The 24,045-nt window shown below is 39.7% G+C and overlaps 1 protein-coding gene across 1 annotated transcript in view; it reads left to right on the top strand.

Annotated features, from left to right (window-relative positions):
- LOC119421555 (E3 ubiquitin-protein ligase SMURF2) overlaps positions 1-24,045 on the top strand; it is an 81,654-nt gene that overhangs the window by 32,724 nt on the left and 24,885 nt on the right. Inside the window, exons 4-8 of the mRNA XM_037688898.1 lie at positions 12,052-12,185; positions 17,186-17,251; positions 21,401-21,485; positions 21,681-21,764; positions 22,234-22,448. Of these exons, the coding sequence (XP_037544826.1) occupies positions 12,052-12,185; positions 17,186-17,251; positions 21,401-21,485; positions 21,681-21,764; positions 22,234-22,448 (584 nt within the window). The remainder of the gene's footprint in view (positions 1-12,051; positions 12,186-17,185; positions 17,252-21,400; positions 21,486-21,680; positions 21,765-22,233; positions 22,449-24,045) is intronic.

Here is a 24,045-nt window from a genome sequence, read left to right as displayed (position 1 = left end):
GCGTCCTGAGAGAGCAACCTGGAAAAAAGAAGTGGAGACAGGAGCGCGTGAGTGAAAATGTGAGAGTGAAAGTTTCCAGTATTCTCCCGGTGTTTATCCAAACCGTCCTTCATGGCCAACAACAGGAGGAAGCACGTGTCTCAGTTTGTTTGGTTGCCGTGGATACAAGACCCCCTTTTCTTTCTCCCTGCACAGCCATTAAATTAGCCGCTCATGTCACTTTTGACAAGAAGGGAAAAAGTCACGTGCCTGCACACCTTCCGACGGAGAGGAGAGCAGCTCAGTGGAACGTCTCTGCTTTAATTTGTCCCAAGAGTCTGCAGACGCGGTTGACTGGAATTTATGTGAAAGTGACTTTTCTGTGCCAGTGATGCGTTTACCATCGTTTACTGTCAGTGTTTACTCTTGTGGCTAGCAGAAGGAGTCTCAGGTGGTGTGATGGAGGAGAGAGCTGCCTCACACTTAGACTAACGTCTCCGTGTTCAGATTCCGGTCTAATTCAGGGGTCTGCAACCTGTGGTTTTGGAGCCATTTGTGGCTCTTTAGACCCACTGATGTAGCTCCAATTCAGACTAAAAACAATGCAAACCTGTTTAGTAAACTGAGAATAAAATAATTGTAATTTTTTGTTTTTGTTTACCTGTTTGAATATTTTGCAACATGTGCAGTAGAGAGACCCTAATAATCCATGTTTGTTTTTCAGTTTGAAACCAGTTTGTAACAGAAATCTAACATATTAGTTATAAAATGTACAATCATTTCAGGCCCACAATCAGCTGAATGTGACTCAAGCTTTCACTTTGTCATCAGTTTTACAGCTGAAGGGATTTCTTAGCCAGCGATTTTAAAATAATTTGTTTCTGCATCTTTATAGCAGGCAGCACATTCTCCAAATCCACGAGGAAATTCACTTTTTTGGGAGCATATTTAAAGTACTGTATTTTCCGCCGTACACGTCGCACCACCGTATAATAATGGTTGAATGACTACATAATTTTTAAACTCGACATTAACATAATAAAACTCGAGTAGAACTCGAGTACTTGATGACATAATAGGATCTAAAGATACAAAAATAAATAAAACCGCAAAAAAGGTCATTATTTACAAAAGAAGACCAACAAAACATTGGGAGCGTATATTATGATCCTACCATTTATCATACTGCAAATAAGTCACAGGAAAAACTCAACTATTAGTTATTATTATTAAGCTGCAAAAGTAAAAGACAAAAACAAAACTAAAAACAGTGGGACGATCGACCACCCCGCACCACCACCAGCTGTGGTGCGCATTAGGTTTAGTTTTAGAGATTAATATGTTTATAGGTTTTTTATCGGTTTAGAGATTAATATTTTTTGCTTTTAGTTTGTGAAACAAGGTCAGAGGAAACTGGTTCTGGTTCGGTCATTGGACCCGGTGTTGCACCATATTCTGTGACCTGCAACAGTGCATGCAACACCGCCCCCTACGGTCACAATATACGGTGGTCACAGAATATGGTGCAACACCGGTTTGCAACGAGCTCCAAACAGTCAGGAAGTTGATTCATTTTCTGTTTCCTTACGGTAGTTGAACCGGAAGATTCATCTGTAGTGAAATATTTCCATAATACTGATGCATTTCTACCTGTTTGCCAAGACTGGGCCTGCTCTGCTCCATTAGTCTGCTTGGAGGAATCCATTTTGTAACCCGCGCCCGGTGCAGATCACGTGACGCAGTGACGTAACGGCGACATAATGACATCACTACAAATACTCAACGTGAAATTAAAAAACTCAATAGATGTCCTAGGAATCGATGTTTAGATTACTCGAGTAGTCTGTTAAAGCCCTATTGTATAAGTCGCATCAGTCCAAATTTGTCTAATAAAGTGGAGAAAAACATAAATATGTTGCTTCGTCGTATAAGTCGCATCTATTATGTGTCACCCCTGACGTGACGCGTTTGTTACGCATCACCACTGACAACCTGGAAACGTGGGCCGATGTTGTACCAAAAATCAATTGGCTGCCAAATGGCGGCCGCGGGAGCATACACGGGAGAACTTTAAGAAGAGTTTAACAAGATTAACACTTAAAAACAATTATTTGTTTGCTCGAAATTATAGTAAAAATGTGTCTCAGTCTAACTTTTCCTTAATAAATGCACTTTAACAGTCAAATTAGCTGCATTTCAAAAGCCGATACGCGGAAGCAAGAGCGTGCAGCAGGATGACTTGCTGTGCATTTCTTTGAAATTTAACAAGATAACCACCTAAAAACAATTGTTTGCTCAGCATTATAGTAATGGTGTGTCTCTGTTGAACTTTTACTTAATAAAGGCACTTTATTGGTCAAATTAGCTGCATTTCACCGGGGTGATGCAGCGAAATGAAGCAGATTTGATTGTTGCTCCAGGCATGATCCCAGAGCTGGACGAAGGTGGCAGGTTATGTCAAGCCGATTGTGTCATTAATAGCCAATTTCACCTATTACATGACACAACGGCATGTCATACTACTTGAGTGCCAGCTAGCTGCTGAAAATGGTAGTGTTCAATATTCTCCATGTCAAAATGAATGAAAATGGTCATATCTCAGCCAAACGTTGGTTTATAAATATTGGGAGAAAAAAAAACATAAATACGGTGCTTCGGCGTATAAATCACAGGGTATGCAAATTAGGCAAAAAGATTTGACTTTGTAGGCCGGAAAATACTGTAACTTGTAAATGTATTATGAGTTTTGCACATTTATGTGATTTGACAGATTTTAAGCAGCTAATATTTGGTGTTGCAAAAACATACAGATAGTTTCTTATGAATATGTGAAGAAAGGCCTGCCTCTAATAAAATATTTCTTCGGTTAACTACATGAATATCATGGTTTGTCTTCAGCTAGTGCTTCAAATGTCTCACAGTGTGATCAGTGTGCATCTTTCTAAACAAGAAAGTCAGTTCTTTCTGTAGAAATAGACTTCGTTTCTTGTGATTTTACACTTTTGGGGCAGCTGTGGCTGAGTGGTTAGAGCAGTCATCCTCCAATAGGAGGGTTGGGGGTTTGATTCCACCAGCAGTCACATGCTGAAGTGTCCCTGGTTGACACTGAACCCCTCAATGCCTCTGATGTGTGTCCCATGTGTGTATGAATGTGATAAAGCACTGATTAATCTCTATAGTATAGTATGATTTGTTCAGATTAGTCTTTGTAGAGGTGTAGTAGAGTGCTGTAAGAATGTGTGTGTGGAGGTAAATGAGAGCCCGGATTGTGTTGTAAAGCACTTGGAGTCTCTTGATTAGGTGTGGGGGGGTGGGGTGGGGGGGACTATCGTAGTTGAATAACACAACAGTAAAAGGTATTTGTTTTTAAAAATTTACTGTAAAAATAATTTAATATCTTTTTTTAAGAATCAAATAGATTTTTATGGCTCCTATTAAATCTCAGTTATTTAGAAATATGTTTGAAATGGCTGCTTAAAGATGAATGTTGCAGATACCTTGTCTAGTGTTTATAAAATCTTTTGTTTTTTACCCGTTTGTTGCATGTGCTTGTGTTGGGGTGTAGAATGTGTGTTTGAGTCCAGGGATGTGGTCTCTCTGGTGCACCACAACCATCAAACCGGCCCATGAACTGTGACCTTTCAGCACTGGTGCAGGATGTGGCCGGCATGCCAAGGATAGTAGACTCGATCCATCTGGCTGCCTGCCTCTCACACTCGTTCCTCCTGCACCAAATTTATTAAATGGCTCTCTAAGAACCACAGAATGTGGTTGAAATTAACTAAATCTAAACGCAATCACCATTTGTCCGTCAGTAAAAGACCAGAACACAGCAGTTATTTGTTGTGAATTTTATTCAAAGATGTTTTTACTCTCGTAATTGTGCACTCAGTCAGATTAGGTTAGTGGAGATTGTTTTGGGTTAAATGTTACTAAACAAACCATTTCCCAGTTTAGTTTATCAATTGGGACGACCAACTTATACGAACATTTTCCTGCCACTATCTGTGATGTTTTTCAAACAAAACTATTAACACCTAATGTTAATGGCAGCACGACGGCTCAGTGGTTAGCACTGTTGCCTCACAGCAAGAAGGTCCAGAGTTCAATCCCCAGTTGGACCTGGGGTCTTTCTGTGTGGAGTTTGCATGTTCTTCTCGTGCTTGTGTGGGTTTTCTGCGGGTACTCCAGTTTCCCCCCACAGAACAAAAACATGCATGTTAGGGTGCATTCACACCAGCCCTGTTTAGTCCGCTTTAATCGAACTCTAGCCCGTTTTCCTAGAAAGTCCGGTTCGTTTGGGGAGGTGTGAACGCACCATCGAACTCTGTCACGGAACAAAAAGGTGAACTCTGGTCCGGGCTAAAACCTAGGTCTCGGTCCGGTAGAAGAGAACTCCAGCGCGGTTCGAGTACAGTGTGAATGTAAACAGACCGAGCCCCGCTCCGCAGGGTAAACAAACACGCATTGCTTTTACTTTATATGGAGCCGTCAGCTGCCTTGTGTGAAAAACAATATTCTCCATGGTCTTCTGTCTCATCTTCTGCTCATGCTAAGTCCATTTTTGAAAAATGACCAAATATAACTCCTAAAACTGCTAAAACTTGATGCCACTTCGTTTTTGTTTTTATTTCCAGAAGAAGAAGAAGACGTGTCTTCAGAGGTTTTTGTGTCGTTTCTTTCAGTAGTTCTTGGTGCAGTGCCACCACAGGCGAGCGGGGGAATAGGTTGGTTCAACAGGTTGACTCGACTGCACAGTGCAGTGTGAATGCAAACGCACCAGCTCAAATGTAAACAAAAGGTTATGAATATTGGCCCCGAACCGAATCTACCGGACTATCTGGTGTGAAAACAACCTTAGTCTGCCTTCAGGCCCAGGCCTCCCTTGCAAAAAAGAGATCTATGATCTCAATGGGATTTGCCTGGTTAAATAAAGGTTAATAAATAAATGAATAAATAAAATGTAAGGTGTTATTAACATCATGCTGATGATTCACATTAAATATTTATTTAAAGTTGTTCAGCCAGTTATAGACCTATATCTAATCTAACTTTAATCTAAAAAAAATCTAGAGAAAATAGTTTCTGGTCAGTTACGTGATCATCTGCAAAGAAATAATCTGTTTGAAGAGTTTCAGTCAGGTTTTAGAGTTCACCACAGCACTGAATCTGCACTGGTGAAAGTTACTAATGATATTCTCATGGCCTCTGACAATGGACAGGTGTCTACACTGGTCCTGTTAGACCTCAATGCTGCATTTGATACAGCTGATCATATTATTCTACTACAGAGACTTGAATATGATATTGATTACAGGAACGGCTCTAAATTGGTTCAAATCATATCTATCTGATAGATTCCAATTTGTAAATTTAAATTATGAATCTTAATCATACACCAAAGTTAGTCATGGAGTTCCGCAAGGTTCAGTGCTTGGACCAATACTCTTTACCTTGTATATGCTTCCATTAGGTAAAATTATTAAACAGCATGGGATAAATTTTCATTATGCTGATGATACACAGTTATATTTGTCCATAAAACCCAACGAATCCAATCAGTCAAGTCAAAGTCGAAGTCACTTTTTTGTCAAAACTGCAATATGTACAGGACATACACAGGATTGAAATTACATTACTCTCAGACCCCGGTGCAACAATAATGATAATAATAATAATATAATAATAATAACCATTTAACATTAAAACATTTAATAAACATAAGCATAAAATGAAATAAAAGTATGATACTGTCTTAAATTGTGCTATAACGGTAGAAAAAAATATTTTAAAAAGTATATCTATAAAATAAAATGAAATGAAGTGAAGGTCCTGACATTGACATTTTGTAGTAAGTGGCAAAGCAGCATATGAAGTGAATGTACACAGTGTATGTATGAATTCCTTGATATTGGTGTAGGTAAAGTGACATATGCAATAAGGCTAGTAAAAATATATATATATATATATCAACGGTAGTGTAATATAAGCAGCAGTGTGAATATAAACAGTAGTGTGAATGTAAACAGTAGCGCAAATGTAAACAGTAGTGTGAATGTAAACACTAATATGAATATAAACAGTAGTGCAAATGTACTACTGTTCTACTACTACTACTTCTACCTCCTTGGACGGCATTAATCTGTTCTCCAGCTCTAATGTTAAAAATCTTGGTGTTATTTTTGATCAGGACATGTCTTTTATCCCCCACATTAAAAACGTTACTAGAACTGCCTTCTTCCACCTGTGTAATATCAGTCAAATTAGAAACATCTTATCTATAAATGATGCAGAAAAACTGGTTCATGCATCACGTCTAGACCGAATTATTGCAATGGTTTATTATCTGGGTGTCCAAAAACTTCTTTAAAAAGTCTTCACTTGATCCAAAATGCTGCTGCCAGAGTCTTAACTGGAGTTAGTGGGAGAGATCATATCTCTCCAGTTTTAGCTTCTCCATTGGCTCCCTGTCAAATCCAGAATTGAATTTAAAATCTTACTTCTAACCTACAAAGCTCTCAACAACCTAGCTCCATCTTATATTTGAGATCTTATTGTTCCATATTTTCCTAACAGAACAATTTGTTCTCAGACTGCAGGACTTTCAAGAAGACTAAAAAAAAAAGACTTTCCAAATAAAGTACAAAATGTAGGTTTAAAGTGCCAACTTCAGTTTTATGTATTATGTATGAATTAATGTGATTTATTTAACCAATAACTTAATCTACACACATTAATGGGCAGAAGTTGAACTGATATTATAGACTATACAAAGCCAATAAAATAAACACGTGTTGTTTGGTTGTTTTTCCTGTAAGGGCAAAAAGCAACAGCATCTAGCAGTAGCACTTTTAATACAGCTTCGGACACTTCCTGCAGGACGTCTTAAAGGCACTCCACAAACTCCTGAAATGCATCATACGTTGCAGAATGAATGAGTTTACTCCAGTAGTGCTCGATGTAAACAAAGCACTTGGCTGAATCTTCCCTAAGCCACACGACGGAACATTTGAGTCACATAATCGACCTGCATCAGGCTGACTGTCGTCTGGGTAAACAAATATGGTGGAATCAGACAAGACAAGAGAAGATGTTCAGGTGGAAATAGAAGAATGAACTATGAAGACAGCGGAGCGCCATAAAGACAGCTCACTATTCAAACACATGACACTTGAGTTAGACCTGCAGCTTTACTAGACTAATGTTTTATCAACTAAACTTTTATTCATCTATTGTTTATCTGCCTATGACGTTAAATCAGACAAGGGTTGGCCGAGAGCTAGAGTCTCGGTCTTTCCTGTCTTTTGTGTTCACTACCCATAGCTTGTAGCACACACCTGACTCTGAGCTTGACTTGACACGAGCAGAGTTGGGAATCTGAATACTTTCATGCCATGTCTGCTATCTGCATTGTTGACTAGAGCAACATGATGATGAGTCCAAACGGCTCTTCCACGAATGTCACCATCATTGACCCATTTACAGTCACTTCCGCTGTTTGGTCAGTAAACGAACACTTGTGGGGGTTGGTAGCCGTTTAGGGACGCATTAACCATCAACGTGAGAAAAATACTATCCAGACTTTTTCTTAATTAGTTTTTTTTTAAATCAATATTCATGAAATTACAATGGGCACCTATTACTGCTGGGATGAACTCATGATGCAAAACAAACAATGATATAAAGGTTTATAAAATAGTGTTTGCATGAACCACTATAAAGTTCTTGAAACTTAAGCTGTTTAAAGATGGACACAATCGACTTGGACAAGTTGTTAGCTCAATAATAAAGTCAGAATTAAAGTTTATTTCTCCAAACTGAGGTTGGTCGAAGTGCTATCTACAACAGATAAGATACTACTGTATTTTCCACCGTATAAGTCGCATCAGTCCAAATATGACTAATAAAGTGAAAAAACACATAAATAAGTCGCTTTATCGTAAAGTTGAATCTATTATGCGTCAGCGCTGACGCGTTGTTTGTTAGTTATGCGTCACCACTGACAACCCAGAAATGTGGGCCTGTGTTGTGCCAAAAATCTATTGGCTGCTAAGTGACGGCCGTGGGAGCGTACATGGGAGGACTTTAACAAGAATTTAACAAGATAACCACCTAAAAACAATTATTTGTTTGCTCGAAATGATAGTAAAGGTGTGTCTCGGTCTAACGTTTCCTTAATAAGTGAACTTTGACGGTCAAAACAACTGCATTTCAAAAGTAGATTCGTAGAAGCGGGAGCGTGCAAAGGGACAACTCGCTGTCCATTTCCTCGAAATTTAACAAGATAAGCACCTAAAACAATTATTTGCTTGCTCAACATTATAGTAAAGGTGTGTCTCAGTTGAACTTTTACTTAATAAATACACTTTTATGGTCAAATTAGCTGCATTTCACCGGGGCGGCGCAGCGAAATGAAGCTGATTTGACGATTGCTCCAGGCATGATCCCAGAGCTGGACAAAGGTGGCAGGTTATGGCAAGCCGATTGTGTCATTAATTTCCACTTTAACTATTACATGACACAATGGCATGCCATACTACTTTGCTGCCATCTAGCGGCTGAAAATGTTAGTCAATATTTTCAGTCAGAATGAATGAAAGCAGTCGTATCGAAGTCAAAAATTGGTTTATAACTAGGGAAAATAAAAACATAAATAAGTCTCTTATAGGTCGCAGGGTATGTACATTTTGCAAACAGGTGCGACTTATAGGCTGGAAAATACGGTAGTTATCCACAACCTTTTGTTTTCCAGAAACACACTTCAAAAGATCTGATTTAACCCTAAAGACTGACTATGGACTCATTAAACTGTTTTTATTGCACTGCTGGATCTGACAGTTTTTACAAATTAAAAATCTGGAATATTATGTTTCGTTTAATATGCAACAGTTTTTCATTCCTGAAGTTATGGGGAGTGCTCAATATGAGCACCTAATCTTTTTCCATGTGTGTGTTGGTCGTCACAGAGGAGTGCTCCGCCAAGTCTTTTTTATTTTATTTTGATTTTTTTTGTTCTAATATCATTTTACAGATGTTGGGTCAAACAGAAAACAAGTTATTCAATGAGAAATATAAAAGTACAGAATTTTAAAATTTGCTGTCTTCTCTTTTTTTTTGCGTAAACTGCAGCAGTTTGTCATGAAGACATATGTAGATCTAGCTTTTGTTTTTTTTTAAGACTAGAATTGCAGCAAAGTGTATACATTTTTATTTACTTTATTGTATTTTTTGTGAAGTCTTATTGCCTTTGCTTCGCCTCATATTGTTGCTTAGTTTTGTTTTTTAACTTGGCTAAAGTTAAGCATTAAAAGTTGAATAGTTTAAGCGTGGTGGTGCAGAGGTTAGAGAAGATGGGCCTGTGATCGGAAGGTTGCTGGTTTGACTCCCCATACGACAACATTAAAATGTGGGTGGTAAAGGTGAATCACCCACACCTGCCTCCGCCCTCATTTGCCCCACTCTGGGCCCTTGAGCAAGGCCTTTAACCCCCACCATCTGCTCCCCCAGGCGTCCTAGATAGCAGCTCTCTGCTCCACACAGAGGGCTGTGGTTGCGTCAGGAAGGGCATCCGATGTAAAACCAATTGCCAAATCTTCATGTGAGTTAGTTCACTGTGGCGACCCCTGAAGAAGGGAGCAGCCGAAAGAAGAAAAACTTAATAAGTTTAGGCATGTATTAATAATAATAATCAAATCATAATCTGTTTTAAGCCATTTTTCCTGTTACCACCTTGTGAATGGCTGTTGCTGCAGACTATTTATTTTTTCTACACTTACACAACCAGCAGCTGCTGCAGGTCTGCAGAATACAAATGTCATTGTTTGAAATTTCAAGTTTCTGCCTAACGTTGTCCAACATGAGTAGCTTTCAAACTGCTGAAGAATGCAAGGATTTAACATTTGATTCCCTTTAGAGGAAGAATCATTTTGCATTTTAATGTTTCTTTAGTTGACAACTACTAAATTAAAAGTTGCACCAAAACTAAACCAGTGCAATCAGAAAGTCGATGTAATTTTTTTAACGTGCTGTTTTTATTACAGTTTTCCCACCGTCGTCTGTTCTCTGTGTGTATTAAACTCCTTAGCCAGACTAATGAATTTTATTAGGCCGAGGGCGATCCAAATGGCTGGATTTTGGTTATTAGTGCGTCCCTCCCATTATGTCTGTCTGACAGAGCAGCTCTCACATCGCAGCCCAGACAGGCATTTGGCATTGACTCAAAATGTCCAGACATCTTACTCACAGCCCCATTGTTTCATATCCCTTTCGGTGCGCAGCACAAACCGCTCAAATGATGAGTTTTAGACTGAAGAAGGGAGCACACGCTAACAGATGGGCTGCAACAGGTTTAGATGCTAAATATGTTTTAAGTGTTATTATTATTGTTACTCTCCAACCTGACATGAGGAAGAATGCAGGAGAGAGCTTCAGTGAAACATGAAAAGAGACATAAAATTATCTTTTTTAATCTAGATCTTTCACTTCCATTGTGTGTTTTAGCTGCTCCTGTTTAACTAAATTACTTTCTCATGTTTTGTCTCTGTATATTAGACACATAAGCAGAAAAGTTGATGCTTTAAATGTGCATTCCAGACGTTTTTAAGTGTTATTTTATGGAAAAGTTATGTATAATTAATATCTTACCTGTTGCACACAGTTAATAATTGTCAAAAAGATTGCTGCCTCAGCTTTAATGACATTTTTCATATATGATCCCAATTCTAAAAATATTTTAAAAAAATTTATCATGCAAATACGAAGCCATATAAACAACATTTAGAAACGCTGCCATCTTTTAAATAAGTCAAAGCTTATTTAAAAACAACTGAGGCAAAGTGGGAAACTGTTTTATGGCCAGACAAGTCAAACTTTGAGATTTGTTTTTAAAACTACAGACACCATGTCCATCGTACTAAAGAGGAGAGGGACCAGCAAGCCTGTTGTCATGACGCTAGTCAAAAACCTGTCTCTCTGATGGTATGGGGTTGCATTAGTGCCTTTGGCATGGGCAGCTTACTCACCTGAAAAGCCACCTTCAGTGCAGAAAAATCATTGTGTAATTGCCAAGGTCAGTTTCCTTTATATAAGATGTTTAAGAACAACAAGGTTGACCAAAGTGCTTTACAAGATGGTTAAAAATAAAATGGGGATAAAAAACAACAACATCAACACATGAATACCGCTAGAATAGGCTAAAAAAATAACTTAACAATGAAACACTACGACAAGAACATTTTGATGGACCTTCAACTGAACTCCCAATTAAAAGCCAATGTTAAAAAGAAAACATTACCACATGGTGATAACACAGGGGGGAGTGTTGATGAGTACAAGGCTCTGTCATTGAGTAAAAGAGCAGACTGGATGCTGTAAAACATATCATTGTTCTTCCTCTGTTGATCATAGTTAGCTGCAGGAAAACGTGCATTCATCATTGCTTGGCACAGAACGGGCTTCACAGTCCAGGATACTGCAGCTAGTAAGAGTGGATGTATGATTTTTGAAAAAAAATTGTCCTAAAAATATGTAAAAGTATATTGAAGAAACAAAAAAAAGAAAACATTACGTACAATGTTTAAAACTTCTTTTATCTTAATTCAAAGGGCTAGTTATGGTAAATTTGAACCTTTTTCATAGTCTGGTAGTTTTTTAAAAGCATAATTTGATTACTAATAGTCAAGTTTTATTGTTGTGGGATCATTAATCGGTAGCTCTGTGTTATCTTTCTTCCTCCAGTCTCATTCTGCTCTTCCTGGGGAGTACTGTGATATTATAAATCATTCAAAGGTTCGCACTTTGCTTGTGATGCTTCGTCACAAACTGTGATGTTCAGGGTCACTCTCACACAAACTCACACACAGGCTGGAAAATCCCTCTGAGCCTCTCCATCCTCCTCTTCCGTTCTGTCTGTGTCCTCGGTGTGTTTTCCAACGCATCCTTGACCTGAAACTTGATTGTAGCCTCTGAGTGGAATTTATTGATAGAATATTAGCTGGTAATCTGTTTACTTGAATCCTAATTATTTGTATGATTGATTAATAAGCATCTTTTTGTTTGTTTTTCTTCTCTTAGATACATTGGAAAATCTGACTCAATCACTATTAGCGTGTGGAACCACAAGAAGATTCATAAGAAACAAGGAGCTGGATTCCTGGGCTGCGTTCGTCTTCTGTCCAACGCCATCAACCGCCTTAAAGACACGGGCTGTAAGCTTTACTTTCACCATGCTTACCTTGACTGAGAAGAGCTCAGGGGAATGGTTTTATTTAGACAGGCCTTTTCTCTGTTTTTCTGTCTGATCTCAAGTGGAGAAGTGATGATATGGCAACTTGAAATATATGCCATCATGTTAAGCTGTAGGATGTTAGAGGTGAAAGGTTTAAATAGAAACCTGTCGTGATGATGATGATGGCTATAATAACAGCATGAGCCATTGTTCTGAGTAATTTTACATACTAGTTAAATAAATCTAAAACAGCATCATACTAATCCTTGGTACCAGACCTTAATTGCTTTATCTTTTTATCAGCTATTCGTTTGTTGTAAAATTTCTGCTTGGGAATTTAATAATTTCAAATTAATTGAATTTTATGTGATTAGAGATGGTGTGATACATGTAGAGTGAATACAAATAAGCATTTCTCATTGCAGACTTAAATGTAACTTTTTTTAAGTTTGTCTGTACTTGATTTGTCTCAGAGCATCTGTGGCTTTTTACTCATTTCTGTCCATCATTTTGGTGTTTGTGTCATGTTGAGTTTGTTTAATATTTATTTTTGCGTACAAGCAATGGGAGTTTATTTTACCAAGACATGAAAAGTAATTTAGTTGGTTAAAGTTTGTTAAAAAAAAAAAACGTGTTCTTTTTTTAAAAAATAAAACTACAGGGTATTTTAGGTTTAATGTAAAAATAATTAACCCTTTTATCGTCCTTTAACTTTATGACCATTCATGTTCCTTAGGGGAAAAGTCGAGCACCTTATTTAACTGCTTAAAATACTTTTTTATGTTGTTTTTACACAAAAAAAAAAAAAACTAGTCAGTCTTTTAAAACGATCTCAGCCTGCAATGAAAAATGTCAAAATTAAATGAATTCATAAGGAATTCAGTGTAGATAACTTGCCATGGTGGGTCGCTCATCTCGTCGATTGGGGGGGGTTCAGTGTGAGGGTTCAGCATGAGAGAGGAGGCTGCCTTTAGCTTTTTAGCTAGCGCACCTGTATTGCAAGCTGCTAGCTTAGCGTTACGTCAGTGCTGACAGGTGAGTTGGTGTGGGGGGTGCACGCAGTTCTGTAGTCGGGGCACTCGGTTCTGTTAACGGGATGGGGCGCCCCGCTTGTATAATGTTAGGGGAAACACTGGAATTAGTTGTTCCAGACCCTTCACTTTATCTATAAATCATCCTTTGATGATAACATTTGAGAACCTCTGTGCTAGAAGATAACAGCATGCTAGCTAGGGATGGGGCCGATCCAATCCAGTGTCTGTATGGGGTTCTGATAACAACAATAAGATCAGAGGTTTCTGAGCCATGTCTGGATTTAAAGTTTTCTGCTGAAATTGTTTTTTTTTTTTTTGTTTGTTTTTCATTCAACCTTTATTTATACAGATTAATCCCACTGAGCCTCGTGGACTCATTTATATTTAAATTACTAAACAAGTGATTCCCTGCTGACCGCTCTGCTAGCTGGCTGCAAACTGTGGAATGGATTACCTGAACGGTGGCGTGTCTCATGATACACGGAGTAATGACAAGCCTCCGTTTAGGAAATCAGTTCCACAGTTTGCAGCCAACTACCAGGTGAGCACTGAGCAGCACTGTGGCTAACAAACTTTTCATCCCGATATAATAATGTCCACTGTGTGGAAATATTTTACACTAGAAACACCACAAAGCAAGACAGCAACGTGCAATGTTTGCAAAGCTGTTGTACCGACAGGCGGAAGCTCCGTCACAACCTACAATACAACAAACTTAATCAAACATTTGAGAAAGCACCACTTGAAAGAGCACAAGGTTTTTTTTTTAGCCAGCGGCAGAAAGACAAAAGTAGCCGGCAGGAATTACTTCTGGACTTATTCCAGAATCAAGGTAAACTTCCACCAGACAACGTGAAAGCTGAAGGGATTACTGAGAAGTTGCTTAACTTCATTGTTCTCAATGACCAACTTTTATCGATTGTAGAAAACAAAGGATTTCACATTCACCTAATTTGTGCTAAGCAGATGAGCTGAAGCGGTCCTTTGTATTTTATTTGGAGAGGGGTAGTGTTAGGAGAAGTTTACCCTTTATGGGTATCTGTCTTGGATTTAATAATTACCGACAGGCAATTTGAAACCCTTACAGTTGCATATTTGTTTTCAAGATTTTTCCTGTTAACAGGATTTCCTGTATTTCTGACCTTATACTTGCCTTAAGTTGCCTTTTGGGACATACATGCTTACATTCATACATATCATACTTGCCTGTAGAGAGGAGTTTATTACAGCCTCATCTAAAATCAACAATAATGATAATAATAATATTAAAGCAAACAGAGCTCTGGTATCGGAATAGTATCGGTATTGGCAGTTATCAAAATTCAGGTATCAGGATCGAATCTGAAGTGGAAAAATGTAGTTTAGTACATTCCTAATGCTAGCATAGTGCTACTTTTGTACGTCTGTTAGGGTCATAGTCTCAGAATGAGGTCAGTCCTTCAGCTTGGGCCCTACATCATAGATGCACTGACGCCACGCTCCACTCAAGACCCTGAAACACTGCCACCATGATAGTAAATCACCACAACCTCACTAAGGACATTTTGTGCACCCTCTAAACCATATGTGTCAAACTCAAGGCCCAGGGGCTGAAGGTGGCCCTTGTTGACATCTTATCTGGCCCCCAAGATGATATGCAAAACGTAAAATACTTCTATCTCTTGAATTTCTTCAGTAATCTTTGATGTCGAAAGCACAACAGAGAACATCAATTGAGACCAATCAAACTCTTCTTGAGGAACCTGTGACCAAGAAAAGATGTTGGGTGTCTGATTTGAGTTAATGTAGATTCTGAAATTGGCCCTTAGTTTGAAAAAGGTTTTAATTTTGGCCCCTTTTTCTAAGTGAGTTTGACACCCCTGCTCTAAACCCTCCATGACATATCATGTCTAATTGGGAGCCCACTGTGTACTTACCGCACTTGCCACCGTAAACGTCACACTGCCATATATGTTGCATCAGTACAAATATGTCTAAGGTGAAAAAAAAACATAAATACGTCGCTTCGCCGTAGATGTGGCATCTATTATGCATCACCGCTGATGCGTTGCGCTTATTATGCATCACTGCTGACAACCTGGAAATGTGGGCTGGTGTTGTGCCAAAAATCGATAGGCTGCCAAATGGCAGCCGCTGGAGTGTGCATGGGAGGACTTTAACAAGAATTTAGCAAGATTAACACTTAAAAACAATTATTTGTTTGCTCAAAATTATAACAAAGGTGTGTCTCAGTCTAACTTTTCCTTAATAAATGCACTTTGACGGTCAAGTCAGCTGCATTTCAAAAGCCGATTCGCGGCTGTGGGAGCATGCACAGGAGGACTTTAACAAGAATCTAACAAGATAAATGGTTGATCCCACTTAAGTCCAAAGGATGGAGTCTGCAGTGGAAAATGAAGCAAGAATGATTTGTAGAACTGTACGGCACCGTACCATGTGATGGAAACATGCCATTCATGTCCTGTCCCACTCACTGTCTGACAGAGGCCAGACCAGAGGGTCAGCTGTCTGGCCCTGCCAGTACAGGAAGAGACATTCAACTTCACCCTGCAATTACAGTAAAAATGTCTCATGTCAGAAACTAGCTGCAAGAATGACATGGAGGCTGTAGAAACGTCTCCTTATATATATATAAAAAAGCTGTGCCAGACAGTTTTAGCAACAGCGCAGCAGTCTGGAGTTGTTTTCCTTCATGGTGAGCTGGTACCTGCTCTGTGAACCCGCGGTTACTTAGGCTGAACTGGGAAAGGATCCTGTAACTTTTCCTAGAAACACTGTTGTTTTCCTGAAGCGACACAGGAAACCTAAAGCTTGTGCAACAGCTGTGAGCGCTTTGCGTTTGCATTTCCTTTTTTTTTTTTCTCTCCTCGCCCTCTCGGTTTCCACTCGCGTCTCCTCCGTGGACTGGCAGCTTGTGTGCGCTCACACAAACCAAATGCCAATGTGACTAATCTCTATCTCCATCTGCCTATCTAGACAAGCAGTCACTGTAGACAGACATACATAATTGTGCAGCTCTTTAAGTGTAAAAGTAGATTTGTAGTTTTCCCTCTGTTGTGGTCTTTATCATTCTTCTTTTTTTCTGTATTTGCAAGCGTATTGTCCCCTCCATAATTCTTGGAAAGAGCCTCGACTATGACATTTGTGTATAATTGCAGAGTGTCTTTTCTTGACTACAGTGTTTATGTATAATTGCAGAGAATTATTGTTTCTTGTTTTGATCTATATGACTTGGCAAGTATGTTCTTTCACTAAACATGCACATTTCAACTGTGTGTGCATTTTCTGTTTTCTCTGTGGCCGCTGACCTCCGGCCAGCTTGTAACGCTTTGACCGTTGCCTGTTTTGGTCCGTGTTTAGTCTAGACAGACATCCTGACCTGATCTGCGTGACACCCAGACAACAGAGAGCAGATAGTGGCATTTCTCATGTCTGCAGGCAACTTGGACATATTTTGCTCACTCGGTCTTTTTCTTCCTCCCACTTTTTGAAATTCCTCAGACTTGAAGAAGTTAGGACAAAAAAAGTTTCCAGACTTTGGCAGGAGTTCGTCTCCATGCTAAGTCTGAGCGGAATAGTGCGAGCTTTGTGTTGAGATTTGTCGAATGTTTGACCCCTCCATTTGAACTGAAGCCCGCTCTGTACTGATGCTCAGGGAGATTTTTACGGCCTGTGGCTGTTCCACGGAGCGGACCATCTGTTCCAGGGCACAGCCAACTGTGGTCTGTAGACTGAAGAATGAGTGATGTAAAGGATACAGAGCAATGGGACTCATTCAAGGGAGGAAAAAATCCAAAACACGCTATTTCACTATTTTACATGCGTCTTTCTCACGTGAATATTGCCTCCTTTCATTCGTTTTTACTTCTTTCTTTTTTGTCTTGTCTTTTTCCCATCCCTTTGCTTTTGCGCTGACCACACTTCTACCTTTTCTTTTTTTTAACAGACCAGAGGTTAGACTTGAACAAGCTGAGCCCCAACGACAGTGACACAATCAGAGGGCAGATTGTAGGTGAGTTTATTCATGACACCCAGCAACAAAATTAAATTAGGTTTTTACAACAAAATCAAGTCATACGTAATTCTTTATGAACACCTTTCACAGATTTAGTTGTAATAACAACTGGAGCTGATCCTGTGTTTAATTTGTGGTTTATTATTTTATTTTAAAGCATAAAACTGCACATTCAGTATATTTGTACATTCTATATGCAAATAGTAAAAAGAAAGCACATTTTCATTTAATTCATTAGTGCATATTAATAGTAAAATTCTAGTCCTTACCACAGATTAACATTGAATTTACCTTCATATTAAAACATGAGTTGCTATCTAAAATGGACAGGCAGTGTGACAAACACTAAATAGACTCTTATTGCTTCCATAAGTCTAAAGTGGGTAAGTAAACTCCAACTTCTGAAAATAAAATGCACTGTTTAAAGTTTAAGTGTGATCTTCACTGTAAAAGCAGAACTTTTCCTCTTGAGCATACAGCTGTGTGTTAACACCATGCCAAGAAGGAAAGACATCAGCAGTGGCCTTAGAGAAGCAACTGCTGCCGCCCATCGACCTGGCAAGATTTGTAGGTCCATTTCCAAACAGTATGGAGTTTATCCGTTTACAGCAAAAAGGATTACAGTAGTCCCTCGCTACTTTGCAGTTTGTTTATCGCGGACTCGCTCTATGGCGGTTTTTCAAAATAAGATTGGACATGACACACAATTGACTGATTGATGGATGAGCCACATGATTGGCAAGGAATTTTTATTTAAAATAAATAATTTTAAATTAATTAGCACCTGCTGCACATTTGTGCAGCTCACACAGCAGGACAAACTTCCTGCTGCAGCTGATCAGCTGTTCTGTGCAGAGCGGAGAAGTGGGCGTGGCCAAGAGCGCTTGCTGGTGGCAAAGAGCAGACGAGGCAGGAAGCTGAAATCATGACATTCTGTGCTCTTTTAGAGCGTTTAGAGTTTAGAAACATTGTGTAGAATATTGCTAGAGTGTGGGAAGTGTTTAAAACGCCTTAATATCTATATATATAAATACTAACACTACTACTTACTACTTGTACTACTATTCTTATTTTGCGGTTTTTCACTTATCATGGGGCTTCAGGGTACGGATTCCTCGCGATAAACGAGGGACTACTGTATTCACAGCTAGAAAACATGTAAGACAGCTCCCAGTCTTCCCAGTAAAAGATGCTTCAGCAACTTCACATCAAAGTCAGAACGTGCAATGATCAAAGAAACAGTAAAAAAAATAAAACCAAGAGTTCCATCTTAAAGTTTACAGGTCTCAGTGTGCAGGTTAAATTTAACCCCAATCCTCTGATTGATAGATTATGTCCCGACCGCTGAGTCAAAGCCTGGGTTGTTGGTAAAACAAGGAGAAAGATTTTTGTCAATAAAAATCACTTAAGTTTGTGAATCTGTGTCAAAACAAACTTTTAAGACTTATGGATAAATCTCTTGTGAAGCAACAAGACCAAAGATGATGTATGGCCTTAATGCACAAGACCATGTCTTACTAAAACCAAACACCTCAACTGTCAGTCACGGTGGTGGAGGGGTGATTAATGAATTTATTTTTAACAGCAGAACTTTGACACCTGTGGTACCATCATGACAGTTTATTCCACCATGGTAGATGTAGTTTGCTATGGATTACATGGATTAACGTTCTCCATCGCCACAATGGATTGCCGTCATTTTGAACGTGACCAAGACAGACTTCCATCATGGGTAAAAATGAGGAGTGGAAAGAAAATGTGTTTTGTTGTGGTCCTGGTAAAGCCATCCAATCTAATGATGATACAGGGATTAAACTGATGCTGCTTTCTAACAGTAAAGAGAACCAGAACCACAGGGTGACCCAATCAGAGCAGGACAGGTCCTGCTGTATGGTTCACGGTGAGCCCAGGTGTGAGCAGCAGAGAGAAACTGCAGATGGAAGCTCACCTGCAGCAAGCCGATGAGGACACACAGCTACCCTAACCTGCCTCTTCATGAAGGTGACGACATGTAATAAATTATTAAACATCTTTGAACGTGACCAGTTCACTGCAGCCGGAGGAGATACCAGAACTGATACACCATCATCTCCAACCCCTCCTCCCGCACCGCGCCCCAACCTCCTCGGGACTTTTGTATCTAAACTCTCACTCGTTATTAAACATTAACGTGTCCTGAGCGTCGTCGTCATCGTACAGACATGCAACCTGCACACGTGACCGAACTCCAGGTCAGAGTGAGACGTGCACCTCCACGGGAGCGCACAGCCTGTTGAGTTTCTCACAGTGAGAGAGGCTGTTTCTGCTGCTTTAGTTTTTCTAAATAAATATTAACGCTAAAAGACAAATATTTATGTCCCAGATTATAGCAGAGATGTGTGTCTCGGTTTAGTTTTAATTTTCTCCCAAACTCACGAAGTTCTCTCTGAAATTCAGTTTCAGGTGTTTGTAGTTTATCACAAATATATATAAAAAACATAATTTCTACATGGTATTACAGCATTAACAAGATGTTTTGGCTGTTTGGATGAGCTGTACTTGATTATATTTAGAAACCTCCTGAGAGGCAACTGTACTGTGATAAATGTAATTTAATAAATGAGCAAATGTGAAAAATAAATGGCATTAAAAGACTACATGAGGTGAAATCCTATAAATACAAATCTAACAAATAAAAAATAAATCTCTTTTAATGAAATCATTTTAAGGGAGATCCGTCAATCTAGCTAATTATTTTTTTTTTATAATTTATACTCTGCAAAGGAAATTTTGTGCTATAATTTCTTTAAAAACATATCTGACACCCTTCAATTGAAAACACTGAAATGACATAAAAGTAAACTAAAGAAAAGTTGAAACCGTCTCTTTTTTCAGAATCATGTTGGTCTTGATGGTGCACGTTAAAGTCTTCTTACAACTTCATCGCTTCATTAGAGAGCACTATACTGTGTACTTGTACTAAGGTCATGTACACACTAAACCAGAGGTGGGCAACATTTTTTTCCCCAAAGTGCCACGTCAAGACGTTTAAAGCAATCAAAGGGCTGCATAGAGAATTGGAAAATAAATTTTCTTTACGACAGATAATCTATAAAACCTTTTTCACATTGTAGCATAGTTAGCATGCTTTATAAAACAAAATCCTTTAGGGCCATAAGATATATTTTGTAAACTGGCTCTTTTGACTATGTATTACACGTTGGCTTAACATGTTATACATGTTAGCAGAACTATGCAAAACAAACACGTATTTGTGTTTCTAAGTCTTTGGTGCACTTTGATAACCTCCAGGTGTAAAAAACAATTCAGTCAAAATGTTTTTTTTCTGCTTTAATCTCTGGGATTGTGTACATTTACACACATTTAGCCTAGAGTTAGTACATGTAGTCTTGTGGATATTTTTCTTAGGCAAAGGCCCAGGTGAGATTATCACACTGGACTCAGAGTTCTGAAGTCTGAGCCCAGATCGTGAGTCGCAGCACGATGCGCCTCACACCAAACCTCCATTTAAGTCTTGTTGTCAAACGTTAATGTCTCGGGGCAGGACTTTCACTTTAGGATGGAGGCAGTAAGGAACCTGGAGAAGACAGCCACGTCCAGACCAGAGTCTGGTTCAGTTAACAAGACGAGGACAAGGGAAAAGAGAAAATTACACAGACAACAGGAGAGCGTGCCTCGTACAAGAGCCCTCAGGAGAGCGACAGACCAGCAGGCGAGCTTTGTTTGTCCTCCTGACAATTCGTTCGACCTGTGGCTGCAAACGAGACAATTCTCTTGCTCCTTATTGGAGAAAATTTCCCACTTTTCACGAAGTCGCAAAGAATATTCTTCTTTATTTGGCCTTGACTGTCTAACAGGTTCCTTACTGCCTCCATCCTAAAGTGGAAAGTCCTGCCGTCCTGCCCTGTATGTTTAAAGTGAAAAAAACACGATTTCCCTGCAGACACTAAAAGTATAAATACTATATAAAATGTAGTTTTATACGGCCAGATCTTTCACTGTGCCTTTGATCACATTTAACCCTTGCCTGTTAATCATAAATATACATTTCTTCACTTTGTGTTTTGATCAAATCTCTGTGCCATGGCTGTGATCTGCTGTCTAGTAACACTAGTACATGCATTTGTCTGCCATGTGTTCCTGAAGTGAGCCTGCAGTCACGGGACCGGATAGGCACAGGAGGTCCTGTGGTGGACTGCAGTCGGCTGTTTGACAATGATCTTCCAGATGGGTGAGCGAGACAACGTCTCTTCATTTTTGTGTTTTATCAGCTGCTGAAAAGCCTAAACAACACGTGCTCTCTGCGAGTGCAAGTGAGGAGATAATGATACAGAAATTGCATCAGAATATGACTTTAGCACGTGGTGAAATGGAGTCGGCTTAGCTGTGTCCGCTCACCGCTGTGTCTGTGTGTTTCGGCTGCCAGCTGGGAGGAGAGGAGAACTGCGTCTGGACGGATCCAGTACTTGAACCACATCACACGCACTACACAGTGGGAGAGGCCGACCAGGTGAGTGCACTCTGCAGCCCACAGAAACTTCAACCCAGACCTCTTTCATCAAACAGCAGGACGTCCATGGAAGACCTCATCTCTGACCTCAGCACTCTTAAACTGGAGAGCTCTGGTGAACATTGAAGTGGGCTCCCAAAAAAAGAAAAAAGGTGTCAGACAGATTGCTCCAGACAGCGAGGTTTAATGATGTGGAAGAGCCAAGGAAATCATGGAGCTGACAGAAAGGGCCGTAGAGGCATCTGGCTTTAATATTCACGTCATCTTAAGCTTGTCCTGAGAAACATTTCAGAGTATGTTTTGCTTTCTATTTCCCACGTTTAGCCTTCTGTAATTCTAATTTGTTTACCCTTTTTTCAAAAGATTAAAATATATCTTAATTCCTCTTCCAGTTTTTATTACAAAAATTAATTAATACACTATATGTATATATTTTTAATTCCTTGTATTACCCTTTCCCCCCTCTCAGGCCTGCATCAGAGTACTCCAGCCCCGGCAGGCCACTCAGCTGCATCGTAGATGAAAACACGCCCATTAGCACAAATGGTGCCACCCCCACCACAGCGTTACCGCCCAGTAATGGTGACCAGCGGGCACAGGAGAGACGGGTGCGATCGCAGAGGCACCGTAACTATATGAGCAGAACCCACCTGCACATGCACCCAGACCTTCCTGAGGGCTACGGTTAGTAGGACGTCAGCATCACGGAAAGGAGACGCACTGTTATGGAGACACATATTCATTACACTGTCATAAAACATTACATCAGTTGACACTAATGGAGTCCCTTTACTGAAAAAAACAAAAAACTTGTTATAAGTGCTAAACAGAGAATTTTGGATCTTGCTATTTTCTTCAATATTATTTTAATCGTACACATGGATGTAGAAGAAATATATTTTTATGGAAATTAGGCAGGTTGATAAAGAAGTACATGAGTTTTTTTTATTACAGATTAATAGACTCACTGACAAACAGTTACCGTATCAGAGTGATGGATTTGAAAGAAACTGCACATGATAAATGATCATGACTACTGCAGTGAGTACAAAATCAGAGCAAATGGGTAACAAAGTTGGCAGCATGAGCATAACATGCCAGTAGAGTGTGGCACCCCCTCAAGCTTGAATACCGGTACTTTATCCTTTCCTGCAGCAAATTGGCCCAGTTGTGAAACTGGACCTCAAGATTTGGCAAATCTGTGTCAGAATTGTTGTCAGACCTGATCCCACACATTCATTTAGGGAACGATCAGTGGGACCAGGTTGGCCGCGGGAGGACCTCAACATGGCCAAGACAGTTGTTAAACACAGGTGTGTTGTGTGTGGACAGGTGTTGTCTTGGTGAACAACTGTACCCCGATGTCTCATGAGGACGCAGGATGTCACTGACAGAGCATTGTGTCTTCAGGGTCCCGTAAATCTCTACCAGGCTCTGACTTGTCAGTGTCAGGGTCAGACCCTATGGCTCTCCACTCTGTGATTTCAGGAATCACACGTGTGTCTTTCCATAACACTGGCAGGACTGGTCCTCTTCCCTCAGCATCATCTTATGCGTAGATACTAGTCATCGTTGATCGAGCAGAACCGAGACTCTTTCCAGAACATGATACAACACCCTTCATCATCAGTCCACGCCTCCTGGTTATGGCACCACTTCCATCACTATAGTCTCTGCTCTGGTGTAATTGGCAGTCTGCATATGAAAGACACAAGAACCAGTAGTCCAACTGATGGTACTTGAGACGTGGTGCTGTGTAGTCCAATATTAGTTTGGAAAGAAGCTGCAGATGTCAGGGAGTTCTGTTATGTTTGGTAATCTGCATTACAGCAAGCCTCCCTTGGTATGGTCTGTCATGGGTGGCTGAAACCTTCATAACATATGTAGCTCATGTATGCATTAGTTCCAATATCAGTTTAATGTGACATCTATACGTCCCACATGCTGGGGAGTTGCACATTATGACTACCTGACGTTTTACAAACCCACAATGTGACTCTTATCAAACCCGTACTGATAATGCCGTCTAATATTTCTATGAAACATTCCCTGTTTCTGCTGGCCTTCGCCTACTACTTTGATTGACTGTCAGATACTCCAGCAACTAACTGATAACACTATTACTCTATTTCTAAGCAGTAGCTCTTTGTTGCAGTGCCACAAAATACTGGCTCCATTTGAGACAACTGAACTGATGGTAGCTGCTACAATCTGGAGGCAGACGGTCACACCCCCCTCCCCTGTCGAGTTTCAAACTATCAAAAGCATTCATGGAAAAGCT

This window comes from Nematolebias whitei, chromosome 15, assembly GCF_014905685.2.
Source record: "Nematolebias whitei isolate Nwh7 chromosome 15, NemWhi1, whole genome shotgun sequence".
Lineage (NCBI taxonomy): Eukaryota > Metazoa > Chordata > Actinopteri > Cyprinodontiformes > Rivulidae > Nematolebias > Nematolebias whitei.
Note: the sequence above shows the minus strand (reverse complement) of the source record. Positions and strands in the feature narration are given on the sequence as shown.